The sequence below is a fragment of the Drosophila suzukii genome, chromosome X, assembly GCF_043229965.1.
Source record: "Drosophila suzukii chromosome X, CBGP_Dsuzu_IsoJpt1.0, whole genome shotgun sequence".
Taxonomy (NCBI): domain Eukaryota; kingdom Metazoa; phylum Arthropoda; class Insecta; order Diptera; family Drosophilidae; genus Drosophila; species Drosophila suzukii.
Window position 1 is genome coordinate 5,921,137 of NC_092084.1, and position 15,182 is coordinate 5,936,318.

The 15,182-nt window shown below is 50.4% G+C and overlaps 2 protein-coding genes across 4 annotated transcripts; one reads left to right on the plus strand and one right to left on the minus strand.

The window, feature by feature from the left end:
- The first annotated feature begins 65 nt into the window (after window positions 1–65).
- On the plus strand, window positions 66–11,907 carry beta-Spec (spectrin beta chain). 3 transcript variants are annotated; one of them, XM_017083606.4, is made up of 8 exons: window positions 66–231; window positions 3,489–9,752; window positions 9,813–10,009; window positions 10,072–10,240; window positions 10,611–10,661; window positions 10,825–10,928; window positions 11,057–11,223; window positions 11,300–11,907. In XM_017083606.4, the coding sequence occupies exons 2-8, from the start codon at window positions 3,704–3,706 to the stop codon at window positions 11,484–11,486; spliced, it is 6,924 nt and encodes a 2,307-aa protein (XP_016939095.2). In that variant the 5' UTR covers window positions 66–231; window positions 3,489–3,703; the 3' UTR covers window positions 11,487–11,907. The 3 variants fall into 3 exon arrangements, with proteins under 3 accessions (XP_016939095.2, XP_016939096.2, XP_016939097.2); XM_017083607.4 differs by having other exon boundaries at window positions 66–227; XM_017083608.4 differs by lacking the exon at window positions 10,611–10,661.
- Window positions 11,609–14,951, minus strand: LOC108016810 (O-acyltransferase like protein). Its single transcript, XM_017083609.4, has 4 exons — window positions 14,652–14,951; window positions 13,599–14,322; window positions 12,514–13,447; window positions 11,609–12,136 (listed from the first exon to the last, which is right to left on the minus strand). The coding sequence occupies exons 1-4, from the start codon at window positions 14,842–14,844 to the stop codon at window positions 12,002–12,004; spliced, it is 1,986 nt and encodes a 661-aa protein (XP_016939098.2). The 5' UTR covers window positions 14,845–14,951; the 3' UTR covers window positions 11,609–12,001.
- Window positions 14,952–15,182: the final 231 nt, after the last annotated feature.

Sequence of the window (15,182 nt, forward strand, 5' to 3'; positions counted from 1 at the left end):
CAGCAACTGTGGCGTTTCTAACACTGCAGCTTGGTGTTTTTTAACACTTTTTTGTTCACTTAGTTCACTCGTTCGCAACGCGATGTTTTGAATACATACATTTTTTCCATTCTCGCCAAGTGAAGTTCATCCGCCAGACCGAAGATTTTTAGTCGAACGTGCTAAATCTATGAAATTAACTGTGTTTTATGAATCAATTAGGGCGAGTGGAGCTGCAAAATTATCGAGTAGGTAAGTGAAGGACGCCGCAGTGCAGTGAAAACGGCGCGAAACAGGCGGTGCACAAGAAATGTGAAATAGACCAACGCCCAAGTGAATAGGCCACGAAAAAGAGTGCAAAAGTATCTAATGGATCTGTGTGTGCTGCGAGTGTCCGTGTGTGTGTGTGTGTTTGTGGACAGGAGAAATGGGCTAAAATATTAAGCCGAGCGATTTTCGCTACATATGTATGTACATAATAAAAACATCATCGATTAAAATTGCCTGCAAACTCATATATTTCGCCGCTGCCGACGTCGCTGCCGCTGCTGCTGCCTCTGCCGCCGTTGATGACATCATTCGGTTTTCGGTGAGAGCGCGTAGCGTGCGTGCGTGTGTGTGAGTGTGTAATCGAATTGGACGAGTGCTCGCATTTTTTTTATTTTTTAATTTAAACGATGTAAATATAAGCATAAAAGGCTTGGCCAAGACTCTGATCTCCAAAGGCAATACAAAAACAAAAGAAAACAGTGCTGTGGGAAAAGGAACGCGCAAGCCTTAAGTAACATTTGCGTCAGTTGTTGAGTTGGTGATAAAAAAAATGAAGAACACGGGCTATCGCCTAATCGGAGATATATATATATGTACGCATATGTGTATAAAAAGACGTTCCGTGTGTTTGTGAGTTTTTATGAAATAAAAGCGGTGCGGTGCGGTGCGCTCTTCTGCTTCCTCATAGATACGCATACGCCTATGCACTTGGCTGAAATACAGTTACGTGCTGCTCACCAACACTAAAAATAGGCAACACACGCTCTTTACAACAGAACAACACCACCTCACCCACCCCCTTTTCGCCACCCCGCCAGAGGTCACGAGTTGAAGTGAAGTTTCTTTTCTTCTTCGAAGGAAATGGAGCTCTGTTCGGTTCACCTCAAATCCATATAGCTGCACTTGCTCAATAGCTGTGTGTTTGTTTGTTTGCCTGTTTGTTTGTGTTTCACCTCGTTGGTGTTGTTGTTTATGACAAATCACCTATGTGTGTACAGTTGTAAACACAACACACACCCACAAGCATACATACATACATCATACATAGGGAGAATCAATTGATCGCCGAAAACTCATTAACTTGCTCATAAATGGCAGGGAAAACTGGTTTTTCCTTGGCTAAAACTCAACTTTGGTGGTGGTTTCATTTCCAAGTTTCCAAAGTTGAACTCTTGGCCTGTTTAATTGAACTCGCAGTTGCACACACGCCCCGCTCTCTCGCGCTCTCTCTCTCTATTGATGGCTCTCTCTCTCTGCGATGAGCTCACAGGGAAAACAAGAGGATCGGATCGGAACGGCCCATAATCATAATTAAGTCTTGAAAAAGCAAAAGCAAAAGCACCAACCATCAAAAGGGGGGAGGGGGTGGTGAGAGGGACAGGGACAGGGATAGCTGGCGAGAGCGACTTGTGCAGTTTCCACCCCGATTCTCTGCCTCTCTCCCCCTCACTCACACTCCCACTCTAACTGCACCACCTTTCAGATACGATACACAGATACATCCGCGCTCTCTGTCGCTCCAGTTTTGTTGTTGCTCCCTCCCGCTCTCTCAAAGTTTTAAGCTTCGTTTTAATAAAAATATTACGTAATACGAAGATAGAAGCTGCGTGCGTGTGTGCGTGTGCTGATTCTGCTTTTTGTTTGTTTTAACAATTCTCGCTCGCTCTACGGTTGTTATTGTTGTTGTGGGGCTCTCGTAAAATTAGTTCAAATGAAATCAGCAGCTTACTTAATTGTGGTGGCGAAAAAATAGAAGTTATCATTGTGTGCGTGGAAGGGAATGACCCCAGCACCTGTGCAAATGCGAATGGGGAATAAAGGTCAAAGGACATTGGCACAAAACACAGGCTCACACAGATGCAGATACAGATACAGAACAAGTGCATTTCTATCAGTGTTCCCATTTTTGACCTAGGTCGGCAATGTTATATTATTTAATTGATTTGAGAACAATCAATTCTAATCTTTAAACGAACGTAAAATAAGTTTGTAATAATCACTTTTAAGGAGAAAACTCAATGTAATTTAAAAAGTACAAAAGATATAATTCTAAATGGAAATTATAAACATAAAACACCAAGATAAAAATAACATAGCTGCTTAACCTAAAACTAAAGCAATAAAGAATCTGAATTATCTATAGATTACAATAATAATAAATACTGGATTCCATTGAAACCAAAACCTAGATGAGAAAAATTCATATTCTGTTTTACTACTTTGTTTTCCTAATACGAAATGTGAAAGCCACGGAGAAAGTACAACGACAATCAAACAAAAAAAAAACACATTAACCGGAAAAAGTACAGCCCAAGTACTTAGCTCATTTTCATTTCCAGCCCAAAAGCTTGCAAATGTGTGAAAAACGATGCGATGTGTGAAACTGAATGGATTTTCGAGGGCCGACTGCCGTGTGAATAGGTCATAATTTCAAATCGTCGGCTATGGCGATAAAAGTGAAATACCAGTATACAAGCCCATGTAAAAGGGTAAAAACGAACAGACACATAAAACAAAAAAAAGCTTGCCTATGAAAATGGAAGTGGAAACTGGGCCCAGCATGATTTATGGAAATGTGAAGTGTGTGACGAGTACATACAGTTGAGGTCATAAAGATAGCAGAAAAACAAATTTTTTTTCTCAATTACTGGTTGCGTTGAAATATGGTTCTTACTTTAGTTATCTAATGACCATTGTTATTTATAGAAATATCTTAGTATTATTAAATTCATTAACCATTAAGAGGGTCACCGAGAACCATTTGTAAATGAATTACCAATTAAATAACAATTAAATACAATAGCCCCAAGTGCATTTAGACGACACTCTAAACGAATTAGGCCCGCATGTAAGGCAAACCCTCAGTAATTAGCTACTCGTTATGTGGACATATAATATACCCTCGTACATACATTTCGTGTGTGCTATATATTTCGTTTTGTCTGCCGTTTCGATGGTTTTTGTGAATTGAATTTCCTGCAATTTCACGGGTTTGCCATTTGAATCCGGTTGGGGGAGGGTCGCCCCAGTTTAATGTTTTTTTCTACTCTCTTTTTTTTGACCACCGCGTGATGTAATCGCTTTAAGTCATAGTCGCAATTGCGATCGGACATTCTAGTGGTGACCCCGGCGACCCCCGTGTGACGCCATCCCAGCCCAAGCCCAAAAATGATAAAAACGAATGAATCACCAGTCGCTGCTGACAATTATCTAACCGATTTTCCCACCGCCTCTTCCAGTGATTCTCTTCTGAAGGCAACACATTCGGTTTGGACTCGAAGGATAGACTTGGAAAACGCAGAGAAACGACGAACGTAGGAGTGGCGAGCTCCCGTGAAACGAAACGACACACACACAGACTAGAAACCCTAGAAACTGGCAGCTAGCAACTAGACACTAAAAAGTAATAACTAACTAAGGACGAATCCACTGTGGAAACCGTAGATCCCCAGCCATGACGACGGACATTTCGATTGTTCGCTGGGATCCCAGCCAGGGTCCTGGCAACGAGTACATCGACGAGTACGAGTACGATGGCGGCAACTCCAGTTCCCGACTGTTCGAGCGCTCCAGGATCAAGGCCCTGGCCGAGGAGCGCGAGAGTGTCCAAAAGAAGACCTTCACCAAGTGGGTCAACTCGCATCTGTGCCGGGTCAACTGCCGCATTGCCGATCTGTATGTGGACATGCGGGATGGCAAGCACCTGATCAAGCTGCTGGAGGTCCTCTCCGGTGAACGTCTGCCCAAACCCACCAAGGGCAAGATGCGTATCCACTGCCTGGAGAATGTGGACAAGGCGCTGCAGTTCCTGCGCGAACAGCGCGTCCATCTCGAGAATATTGGCTCCCATGACATAGTCGATGGCAATGCTTCCCTCAATTTGGGCCTGATTTGGACCATCATCCTGCGCTTCCAGATCCAGGACATCACCATCGAGGAGGTGGACAACAAGGAGACCAAGTCGGCCAAGGATGCCCTGCTCCTCTGGTGCCAGATGAAGACAGCCGGCTATCACAATGTGAACGTGCGCAACTTCACCACCTCGTGGCGCGACGGCCTGGCCTTCAACGCCATCATCCACAAACACCGTCCGGATTTGGTTCAGTTCGAAAAGCTCTCGAAGACCAATGCCATCCACAACCTGAACAACGCCTTTGACGTGGCCGAGGATAAGCTTGGTCTGGCCAAGCTGCTCGATGCCGAGGATGTGTTCGTCGAGCATCCGGACGAGAAGTCCATTATTACGTACGTGGTAACCTACTATCACTACTTCAGCAAACTCAAACAGGAGACGGTCCAGGGCAAGCGTATCGGCAAGGTGGTCGGCATCGCCATGGAGAACGACAAGATGGTCCACGACTACGAGCATTTTACCAGCGATCTGCTGAAGTGGATCGAGACGACCATCCAGTCGCTCGGCGAGCGTGAGTTCGAGAACTCCCTGGCCGGCGTCCAAGGGCAGTTGGCCCAGTTCTCCAACTACCGCACCATCGAGAAGCCGCCCAAGTTCGTTGAGAAGGGCAACCTGGAGGTGCTGCTGTTCACACTGCAGTCCAAAATGCGGGCCAACAACCAGAAGCCCTACACCCCCAAGGAGGGCAAGATGATATCGGACATCAACAAGGCCTGGGAGCGACTGGAGAAGGCGGAGCACGAACGGGAGTTGGCTCTGCGCGAGGAGCTCATCCGGCAGGAGAAGCTGGAGCAGCTGGCCGCTCGCTTTGACCGCAAGGCCTCAATGCGCGAGACCTGGCTGTCAGAGAACCAACGCCTGGTCAGCCAGGATAACTTCGGTTTCGATTTGGCGGCCGTTGAGGCGGCGGCCAAGAAGCACGAGGCCATCGAAACGGACATCTTTGCCTACGAGGAGCGCGTCCAGGCGGTGGTCGCCGTCTGCGATGAGCTGGAATCGGAGCGCTATCACGATGTGAAGCGCATCCTGCTGCGCAAGGACAACGTGATGCGCCTGTGGACCTATCTGCTGGAACTGCTGCGAGCGCGCCGCATGCGTCTGGAGATCTCGCTGCAGCTGCAGCAGAACTTCCAGGAGATGCTCTACATCCTGGACAACATGGAGGAGATCAAGCAGCTGCTGATGACCGACGACTATGGCAAGCATCTGATGGGCGTCGAGGATCTGCTGCAGAAGCACTCGCTTGTCGAGGCCGACATCAACATCTTGGGCGAGCGCGTCAAGGTGGTGGTCCAGAACTCGCAGAAGTTCCTCAGCGACGACCCCGAGTCGTACAAGCCCTGCGATCCCGAGATCATTGTGTCGCGCGTCCAGCAGCTGGAGGATGCCTACGCCGAGCTGGTCCGCCTGGCCGTCGAGCGTCGCAGCCGCCTGGAAGAGAGTCGCAAGCTGTGGCAGTTCTACTGGGACACCGCCGACGAGGAGAACTGGATCAAGGAGAAGGAGCAGATCGTCTCCACCGACGAGGTGGGCCACGACCTGACCACCGTCAATCTGATGCTCAGCAAGCACAAGGCCCTGGAGTCGGAGATAACGTCGCACGATCCCCAGCTGCAGAACGTGGCCAAGGTCGGGGCGGAGCTGATAACCGAGGGTCACTTTGGGGCGGATCGCATCAAGGATCGCTTGAAGGAGATCCTCTCCAAGTGGGACCACCTGCTGGACCTCACCAAGTACCGCCGCCAGCGCCTGGAGAACGCCGTCGAGTACTTCCAGCTGTTCGCCGATGTCGACGACGTGGACAACTGGATGCTGGACACCCTGCGCATCGTTTCCAGCGAGGACGTGGGCCGCGACGAGGCCAATGTCCAGTCGCTGCTGAAGAAGCACAAGGACGTGGCCGACGAGCTGAAGAACTACGCCGAGGTGATCGACGCCCTGCACAAACAGGCCGAGAGCCTGAAGCTCAACGAGGCGGAGAAGGCGAACGTGGACAAGCGCCTGGAGGCGATCGACAACCGGTACAAGGAGCTCACCGAGCTGGCCAAGCTGCGCAAGCAGCGTCTGCTGGACGCACTCAGCTTGTACAAGCTGATGTCCGAGGCGGACGGCGTGGAGCAATGGATCAAGGAGAAGACCAAGATGCTGGACACGATGACGCCCGGCAAGGATATCGAGGACGTGGAGATCATGAAGCATCGCTTCGAGGGCTTCGACAAGGAGATGAACGCCAATGCCTCCCGCGTGGCCGTGGTTAACCAATTGGCCCGCCAGCTGCTCCATGTCGAGCATCCCAACTCCGATGAGATTCTGGAGCGGCAGAACCACCTTAACCAGGAGTGGTCGACGCTTCGCGAGAAGGCCGAGGCGAAGATGGATGACCTGAAGTCCGCCCACGGTGTCCAGACCTTCTACATCGAGTGCCGCGAGACGATCTCGTGGATCGAGGACAAGAAGCGCATCCTCACCGAAACCGACAGCCTGGAGATGGATCTCACCGGTGTGATGACCCTGCAGCGTCGCCTCAGCGGCATGGATCGCGATTTGGCGGCCATTCAGGCCAAGCTCTCGAGCCTGGAGCGCGAGGCCAACAGCATCGAGGATGAGCATCCGGAGGAGGCCAAGATCATCCGCGAGCGCATTGCCCAGATCGAACTGATTTGGGAGCAGCTTACCCAGATGCTCAAGGAGCGCGACTCGAAACTGGAGGAGGCCGGCGATCTGCACCGCTTCCTGCGCGATCTGGATCACTTCCAGACCTGGCTGACCAAGACCCAGACGGACGTGGCCTCCGAGGACACGCCCACCTCCCTGCCGGAGGCTGAAAAGCTGCTCAACCAGCACCAGTCGATCCGCGAGGAGATCGACAACTACACCGAGGACTACAAGAACATGATGGAGTACGGCGAGCGTCTGACCACCGAGGGCAACACCTCGGACGATCCGCAGTACATGTTCCTGCGGGAGCGTCTGAACGCTCTGAAGGATGGCTGGGAGGAGCTGCACCAGATGTGGGAGAACAGGCAGGTGCTGTTGTCGCAGAGCTTGGACCAGCAGTTGTTCAACCGCGACGCCCGCCAGACGGAGGTGCTGCTCAGCCAGCAGGAGCACTTCCTCAGCAAGGACGACACCCCGGTCAACCTGGAGCAGGCCGAGAACCAGCTGAAGCGCCACGAGGCCTTCCTCACCACCATGGAGGCCAACGACGACAAGATCAACACGCTGCTGCAGGTGGCCGACACCCTGGTGGAGAAGGATCACTTCGATGCGGACAAGATTGCCAAGCGGGCGGAGAATATCACCGGTCGCCGCGAGGACAACCGTCAGCGGGCTTTGGATCAGCACGAGAAGCTGAAGAACCAGGTGAAGCTGCACGAGTTCCTGCAGGATCTCGAGGAGCTGGCCGAGTGGGTGCAGGAGAAGTACGCCACCTCCCAGGACGAGTCTTACAGGAGCGCCAAGACCATCCACTCGAAGTGGACGCGCCACCAGGCCTTCGAGGCGGAGATTGCCGCCAACAAGGAGCGCCTGTTCGAGGCGGAGAAGTCCGCACAGGAGCTGTCCAAGGAGAAGCCCGAATTCAAGGACGTCATCGAGCCGAAGCTCAAGGAGCTGGCCAAGCAGTTCGACGACCTGGAGGTGCACACCAAGGAGAAGGGCGCCATGCTGTTCGACGCCAACCGCGAGGTGCTTGTCCAGCAGACCTGCGACGACATCGACTCGTACATCACCGACCTGGAGAAGCAGATCGTGAGCGGGGACACCGCCAACGATCTGACCTCTGTGAACATCCTGATGCAGAAGCAGCAGGTCATCCAGACCCAGATGGCGGTGAAGGCCCGCCAGGTAGAGGAGATCGACAAGCAGACCGAGTATCTGCAGAAGACGGTGCCAGAGGAGAAGATCGAGCCGATTGTGGTGAAGAAGACGGCCGTGCTGGAGCGCTTCGAGAAGATCAAGGCGCCGCTGCTGGAGCGCCAGAAGGCGCTCGAGAAGAAGAAGGAGGCCTTCCAGTTCTGTCGCGATGTCGAGGACGAGAAGCTCTGGATCGACGAGAAGCTGCCGGTGGCCAACTCGCCGGACTACGGCAACTCCCTGTTCAATGTGCATGTACTCAAGAAGAAGAACCAGTCGCTGGCCACCGAGATCGACAACCACGAGCCTCGCATCAATGCGATCTGCAACAATGGCCGCAAGCTGATCGACGAGGGTCACGAGGATGCCAAGAAGTTCGAGGCCCTGATCAGCGACCTCACCCAGAAGTGGCAGGAACTCAAGGACGCCATCGAGAACCGGCGCAAGCATCTGCTGGAGTCGGAGAAGGTGCAGCAGTACTTCTTCGATGCCCAGGAGGCTGAGTCCTGGATGAGCGAACAGGAGCTCTACATGATGGTCGAGGATCGCGGCAAGGACGAGATCAGCGCCCAGAACCTGATGAAGAAGCACGAGAACCTTGAGCAATCGGTGGAGGACTATGCCAACACCATTCGCCAGCTGGGCGAGGTGGCCCGCCAATTCAGCGGGGATGACATCTCCTCGGGCGATGCCGTGGCCGTTAAGCAATCACAGTTGGACAAGCTGTATGCCGGACTCAAGGATCTGGCCGGCGAAAGGAGGGCCCGCCTCAACGAGGCCCTGCAGCTGTTCATGCTCAGCCGCGAGGTTGACGACCTGGAGCAATGGATCACCGACCGCGAGGTGGTGGCCGGCTCCCAGGAGCTGGGCCAGGACTTCGACCACGTCACTTTGTTGTCGGAGCGCTTCAATGAGTTTGCCCGCGACACGGAGGCCGTTGGCGGCGAGCGTGTGGCCAAGGTGAACGGCATCGCCGACAATCTCATCCAGGCCGGGCACTCCGACTCCGCCACCATTGCCGAGTGGAAGGACAACCTGAACGAATCGTGGCAAGATCTGCTGGAGCTGATTGAAACCCGCACCCAGATGCTGGCCGCCTCCCGGGAGCTGCACAAGTTCTTCCACGACTGCAAGGATGTGTTGGGTCGCATTCTCGAGAAGCAGCACGGTGTGTCCGATGAGCTGGGACGCGATGCCGGCTCCGTGTCGACGCTGCAGCGCAAGCACCACAACTTCCTGCAGGACCTCACCACCCTGTACTCACAGGTGCAGCAGATCCAGGAGGAGTCCGCCAAGCTGCAGGACGCCTATGCCGGCGACAAGGCCAAGGAGATCACCAACCGGGAACAGGAGGTGCTCCATGCCTGGGACAATCTGCAGGCGATGTGCGATGCCCGCAAACAGAAACTGGCCGATACGGGCGATCTGTTCCGCTTCTTTAACATGGTGCGCATCCTGATGATCTGGATGGAGGACCTCGTCCGCCAAATGAACACCTCGGAGAAGCCGCGGGACGTGTCCGGCGTGGAGCTGCTGATGAACAACCACCAGAGCCTCAAGGCCGAGATCGACACGCGGGAGGACAACTTCGGGGCGTGCATCTCGCTGGGCAAGGAGCTGCTCACCCGCAACCACTACGCCTCCGCCGACATCAAGGATCGCCTGCTGTCGCTGAGCAACAGCCGCAATGCCCTGCTCCGCCGCTGGGAGGAGAGGTGGGAGAATCTCCAGTTGAGTAAGTACATGAATCTTTAAAACTCTTATCCCTGGCTAATCATTGATGTTTTTTGTGTAGTCCTGGAGGTGTACCAGTTTGCCAGAGATGCTGCCGTGGCCGAGGCCTGGCTGATTGCCCAGGAGCCGTACCTGCTTTCCTCGGAGCTGGGCCACACAATCGACGAGGTGGAAAACCTGATTAAGAAGCACGAGGCCTTTGAAAAATCTGCCGCCGCCCAAGAGGAGCGCTTCAGTGCTCTTGAGCGTTTGACAACAGTGAGTGTTCACCTGGGCATATACCTTATACGGTCTATGTAACATTTCATTTCCACCTCCAGTTTGAGCTTAAGGAAATGAAGAGGCGCCAGGAGCTGGCGGAGGAGGCTGAGCGACAACGCATCAAGGAGGAGCAGGAGGCCAAGGCCGCCTCTGAGGCGGCGGAACAGGCCAAACGAGAGGCTGAGCGACGCGACGACGTGGACGTTGGAGCCTCGCACGATGATTCAGGTATGGAGCATAATCTTTCAAGTAGGATACATGGGATTGTTGAACATATTAAGAAAATATGGCAAATTCAACTTGATATATTACATATTTCATTAACATTTATGGGTATATCTTCAACAATCCCATATCATGGTCCAGCATCCCTCCTCCATATCCGCATCCAAATCCATATCCACATCCACATTCATCCCAGCCGCACTGTCAACGTCCCCGTGAAGATAGCACTCAAGATCCCGCTCCGAATCTCGTCTAACCAAAATATCTATAAACGTTCTCTGTCATTCAATCATGCTTACTAAACCAAACTCAAACCAAACTCACCCTGCCACGGATTAACCAACTAACCAACCACCAACTTAAACCCGTGAAGCCGCCAAAGACACGGCCGTCGAGTTCGAGCGTGTTGTCGAGATCCAAACAGGTATAAATAACCGAGCATTAGCTAGGCGCAGATCCATGGCATGTAGCATAAGTGTAGTCCCAGTCCCCTGGGAGTTGATCATTCCGTTTGTGTTTATATTTTATGTTTGAATCCTCTGGGCCTTACGAACTCTGAACTAATCGATTGCATATGTGTTTCCTAGAGCGAGGCGCAACACCTGCCGCCGGCGAAAACGAGGGCTACGTGACGCGAAAACACGAATGGGATTCGACCACCAAGAAGGCCTCCAACCGATCTTGGGATAAGGTAAGCCTGGATCTCTTCTTACCCTCTAAATGGGTGTAAACAATTGTAATGGCTATACCAACAAATGCCTGAAGAATTCGCGTTTCTAATTATTTATACAAATTACTAATAAATTCTTTGTTTCTTAGGTATATATGGCTGCCAGGGCTGGACGCATTTCGTTCTACAAAGATCAGAAGGGTTACAAGAGTAATCCCGAATTGACCTTCCGCGGTGAGCCCAGCTACGATCTGCAAAACGCTGCCATTGAAATTGCCAGTGATTACACCAAGAAGAAGCACGTGCTGCGAGTCAAGTGAGTTCTAGAAAATCTTTGTAATCTTATATAGCGTCTTTATAATGTATCTTGTATCTTCACCCCCATCTTGCAGGCTCGCCAACGGAGCCTTGTTCTTGCTGCAGGCCCATGACGACACCGAGATGTCCCAGTGGGTGACCTCCCTGAAAGCCCAGAGCGATTCGACAGCGGTGGCCGCCAGCAGATCCCAGACTCTGCCCGCCACCTCACAAAAGGACGAACCAAAGCGCAGATCGTTTTTTACTTTAAAGAAAAAGTAAACTAACACAGCCGTTACGCAACCATAAGCAAGAGCAGCTAATTAAAACAAAAAACAAATATAAATGATGATGAGAAATGATAATACAAAACGACAACAAATTATACAGCAAAAATTAAGAAGAAGCAAATATATATTTTTTTTTCATATATTTAAACTTATTTCGTAATGAGAAAAAAACAAAAAACCGACAAAAACTTGCAAGAGGAAAACGAGCAAAACGTAAACAATTATTATGCTTATCAAATTTGCACGATAAATACTGCTATTATGATTAAACGTATGTATCTTATTTATTTAAACAAATACAAAGTAATATAAAGATAAAAAAAATACAAAAAACAAACAAAAAATTTGAGGAAACCAACTCGTGTATGCATTTCAATGTATTCGATAAATAAACGAAATATTCCTTTAAAGTACACCAATTGCCGACGAATTGATCAATTACAACCCGAGTGCAATTTTGGAGGTCTGTTCGGGCGTATCCTGATATGAACGCACATGTAGTGGCATCTACATGTTCTTCTTTTGCGAGAATCTGGAGGTAGTCAGCAGCCTAATCAGCCGGTTGTAGGGGATTTCAAAGAGCACTGTGAAAACGATCCCCAATACGTAACAGATCGCCGAGCAGGATATTGTAAGAAGGAGCTATAAGAAATAGAGGTAGATTTTATGGGGTAAAAATTGACAGTTCTATAAGAATTGTATACCCTACAATTAATGGATTGTATAGGTTTGATCATTGGAATTAAATCATTAGTTAAGTAACAAAACCTAGATATGTTCTCTATAGGAAATGCCGGCTTTTGGGATCTTTTCTGTTCTGTTATACAAAAAAAGGAATAATGGTAGGATGATATGGGGTCAGAAATGACAGATCTACCTATACGTAGAAAAACTGGATTTGTTTTACATAAAAAAGGCTGGATAATCTCACATTTTCTGATCATACAGGTCTACCTTACAAAGTTATTTATTTAGTAGAATGTTTTCCCTGAACCTTATCGAAAAAGAAGAATACTCACCATCATGGTGGTGTCCGGACTCACTACACTGCTGAAGGAGTGGTAAAAGTACATGATGACCAGGGGGTTCAGCAGGTAGATGGCATAGGTGAACCGGCTGATTCTCTGCACCTGCTCCGATTGCAGGACCGCCAGGAGGCAGCGGATGGGGGCAGTGGAATCGCTGGTGTCCGACTTAGTGCCGCATTTGATGAGGTGGCTGGCCAGCATGGACACCATAACCCGCAGAATGACCATGAAGCTGAAGACCACACCGGTCGTCGGCAACGGATCTGTGGCCACCAGCTTGGCCAGCCATCCAATCATTAGGATGGATCCCAGCCTGACCCAGCGATTCGGCATGACCAAATCGAAGGGGGTTCCCAGACCCTTGACGTGTGTGTAGGCATACGAACCACCGATTATGTAGCCCAGCATGCGGATCACCGGACTCATGTAGGACCACTCGCTGGTGTGGCACAGTTCCTCGAAATTGGAGCCCACCTCCTTGACCTCCATCAGCACGCTCGAAATCAGGACGCTGACCACCAGGAGCAGATAGGTTGCCCACCTGACCACCTTGGGGTGCCTGTTGTGGCCGAAAAGCAGCAGCATGGCCAGCAGGTGGAGCTGCATGTCGCAGCCCAGCGACCAGGTCCACGATCCGCACATTTCCGGAACGGGAAACAGGTTCTGGATGAACAGCAGGTTGCGCATGGAGTTGCGCCGGCACAGCTCGTCCTGCGGATCGGTGATGTGCAGCACGGACACCTGGCGCTGGTATTCCATCATCACCACGCCGGCCAGCAAGATCACGAACTCTAGTGGAGCCAGTCGGCAGTAGCGATGGATGATCTGTCCCAGATAGCGACGTCCATTGCCCCAGAATCCATCCTCGGCAATCTCCTGCTGCAGCTGATCGTCTTTCAGGAAGTTCAAGACCGTCAGGTAACCACTGCGGTAGGAAAAAGATTTGCGATTCAGTGTGCTGAAGAATTCGCGGTGATTTTTCACCAAATATTACGGCTAAAGGGGTATTTTCCTCAAGAATTCGCGGTTCAAATAATTATTGTTTAAATTTAATTATTTAAATTTAATATTCCCACCTGATTACAAAGAAGATTTCCACCATGCTGGGCCAGTAGGTATGCCGGATGGCCATCGACACCAATTTGTCGAGCATCTCGACCGAGGGGTCCACGGAAAAGTATTTGTACCAGATCACATGGACGCCAATCAAGGAGAAGGCGGAGAACACCCTCAGGCCGTTGATGGGCCTATTCTCCTGGCTGGGATTCGCCGGCTTCCACGCCAGCTGCCAGTTGCTGGCCAGATCGAAGCAGGCCAGGATGCGGGACTGCTGGGCCAGGCCGCTCAGGGCCAGAAGGGTTACCAGAAGGGTTCCACCCACCACTATAAGAAGCAGGTGCACCGCTCCGCTTTCAAAGAAATGAGCTTTTAATTCCGGTTTCTTGGCATAGACCAGCTGGACATCCATGTCCCAGCACCCGAATGATCTTCCCCCCTCCAGGGATCGCCGGATGAGCTGCTCCACCTCCGGGACGCCACAGCTCCCGGGCAGACAGAGGCCAATGTGCAGCAGGGGACTCCGCTTAATGGACACCTGCAGCTGCCACGGCGAATGGGAATCGAGGTAGGCCACCAAATAGTGGAACTCCATGGGCGACACTTCGCGCAGCAGACGCACATTTGTGGCGGTCATGTCATAGGTCACCGGCTCGCTGACGGCGCGGCAGGTGAATCGGTTGCCCAGCCAGGTGTTTTGGCCCATCATGAAGTTGAAGAAGCCCTCGCCGGAGGCGTCCACAGCTGATCAATGAAAATAACCAAACTAGATTTTAGTTTAACAGCCTTTAAACAGATCTAATCAATTGCATACCTTGTGAAATAATCGTAAAATTTTAAAAAAGTATTTCTTCTGTTCCATTAAATATTAATTATATCATTGAGATGTATTAGAAAGGGAATAGTTAATTTCTTGAAAGATATAATCAGTTGATAACATTTTAAGATTTAAATATTATAACCAAATATTTCATGTTCAAAATCTTTTATGATATTGTTTCTTATTTTAAAAAATGGTGACAAATTTTCATGATATACTTTGGATATCCCAAGAATTACAACCCCAAACTCACCTTTAAGCGCCCAGGACTGCTGATCCTGCCAGGCTCTTCCCAGTTCCACCAAGTGCTCCTCGCACTTGGACAGTGTGGTGTTCCCATGTCGGGGAACCATCTCCACCAGGTCCATGAGCAGGGATCTTGGTTGACATTTTCCGCCATCGCCGAGCACAGCGATTACTTGGATCAGGAGCAAAAAGATGAGCATGATTTCGTAGATCGGTGGATTGGACAGATGACGATCACCTCAGTACTCCACAACAGACGTCGCACAACTAATTCGGTGTCTGGGATGAAGTGTAGACTAGACATACCCCATAGCCCCCGATTATTTAAGGGCCAAATGATTTGTGACGCTCTTCATGATCCGAGCAATCGTTTTATGGTCATCATACATTTGTTATCTAGAATATTTTTGGAAGTGCACTCGTGCGGGCTTCAAGTATTAGTATTTACAAGTCAATATTCTCTAATGGATCCATAGGTCAACTGTACGAACATTGTAGTTTCTTATATGAAATTAATATTGCAAGCCTGAAGCGACTA

Bases quoted from the DNA above. Each gene is read 5' to 3' on its own strand.
- beta-Spec (XM_017083606.4), top strand. From the start codon at position 3,704: ATGACGACGGACATTTCGATTGTTCGCTGGGATCCCAGCCAGGGTCCT. The intron at 10,662-10,824 runs GTATAAATAACC...TGTGTTTCCTAG, and splicing joins TGTTGTCGAGATCCAAACAG to AGCGAGGCGCAACACCTGCC. The intron at 10,929-11,056 runs GTAAGCCTGGAT...TTTGTTTCTTAG, and splicing joins CCAACCGATCTTGGGATAAG to GTATATATGGCTGCCAGGGC.
- LOC108016810 (XM_017083609.4), bottom strand. From the start codon at position 14,844: ATGCTCATCTTTTTGCTCCTGATCCAAGTAATCGCTGTGCTCGGCGAT. The intron at 14,323-14,651 runs GTGAGTTTGGGG...TTCATTGATCAG, and splicing joins GCAGTCCTGGGCGCTTAAAG to CTGTGGACGCCTCCGGCGAG. The intron at 12,137-12,513 runs GTGAGTATTCTT...TATTTCTTATAG, and splicing joins GTCCGGACACCACCATGATG to CTCCTTCTTACAATATCCTG.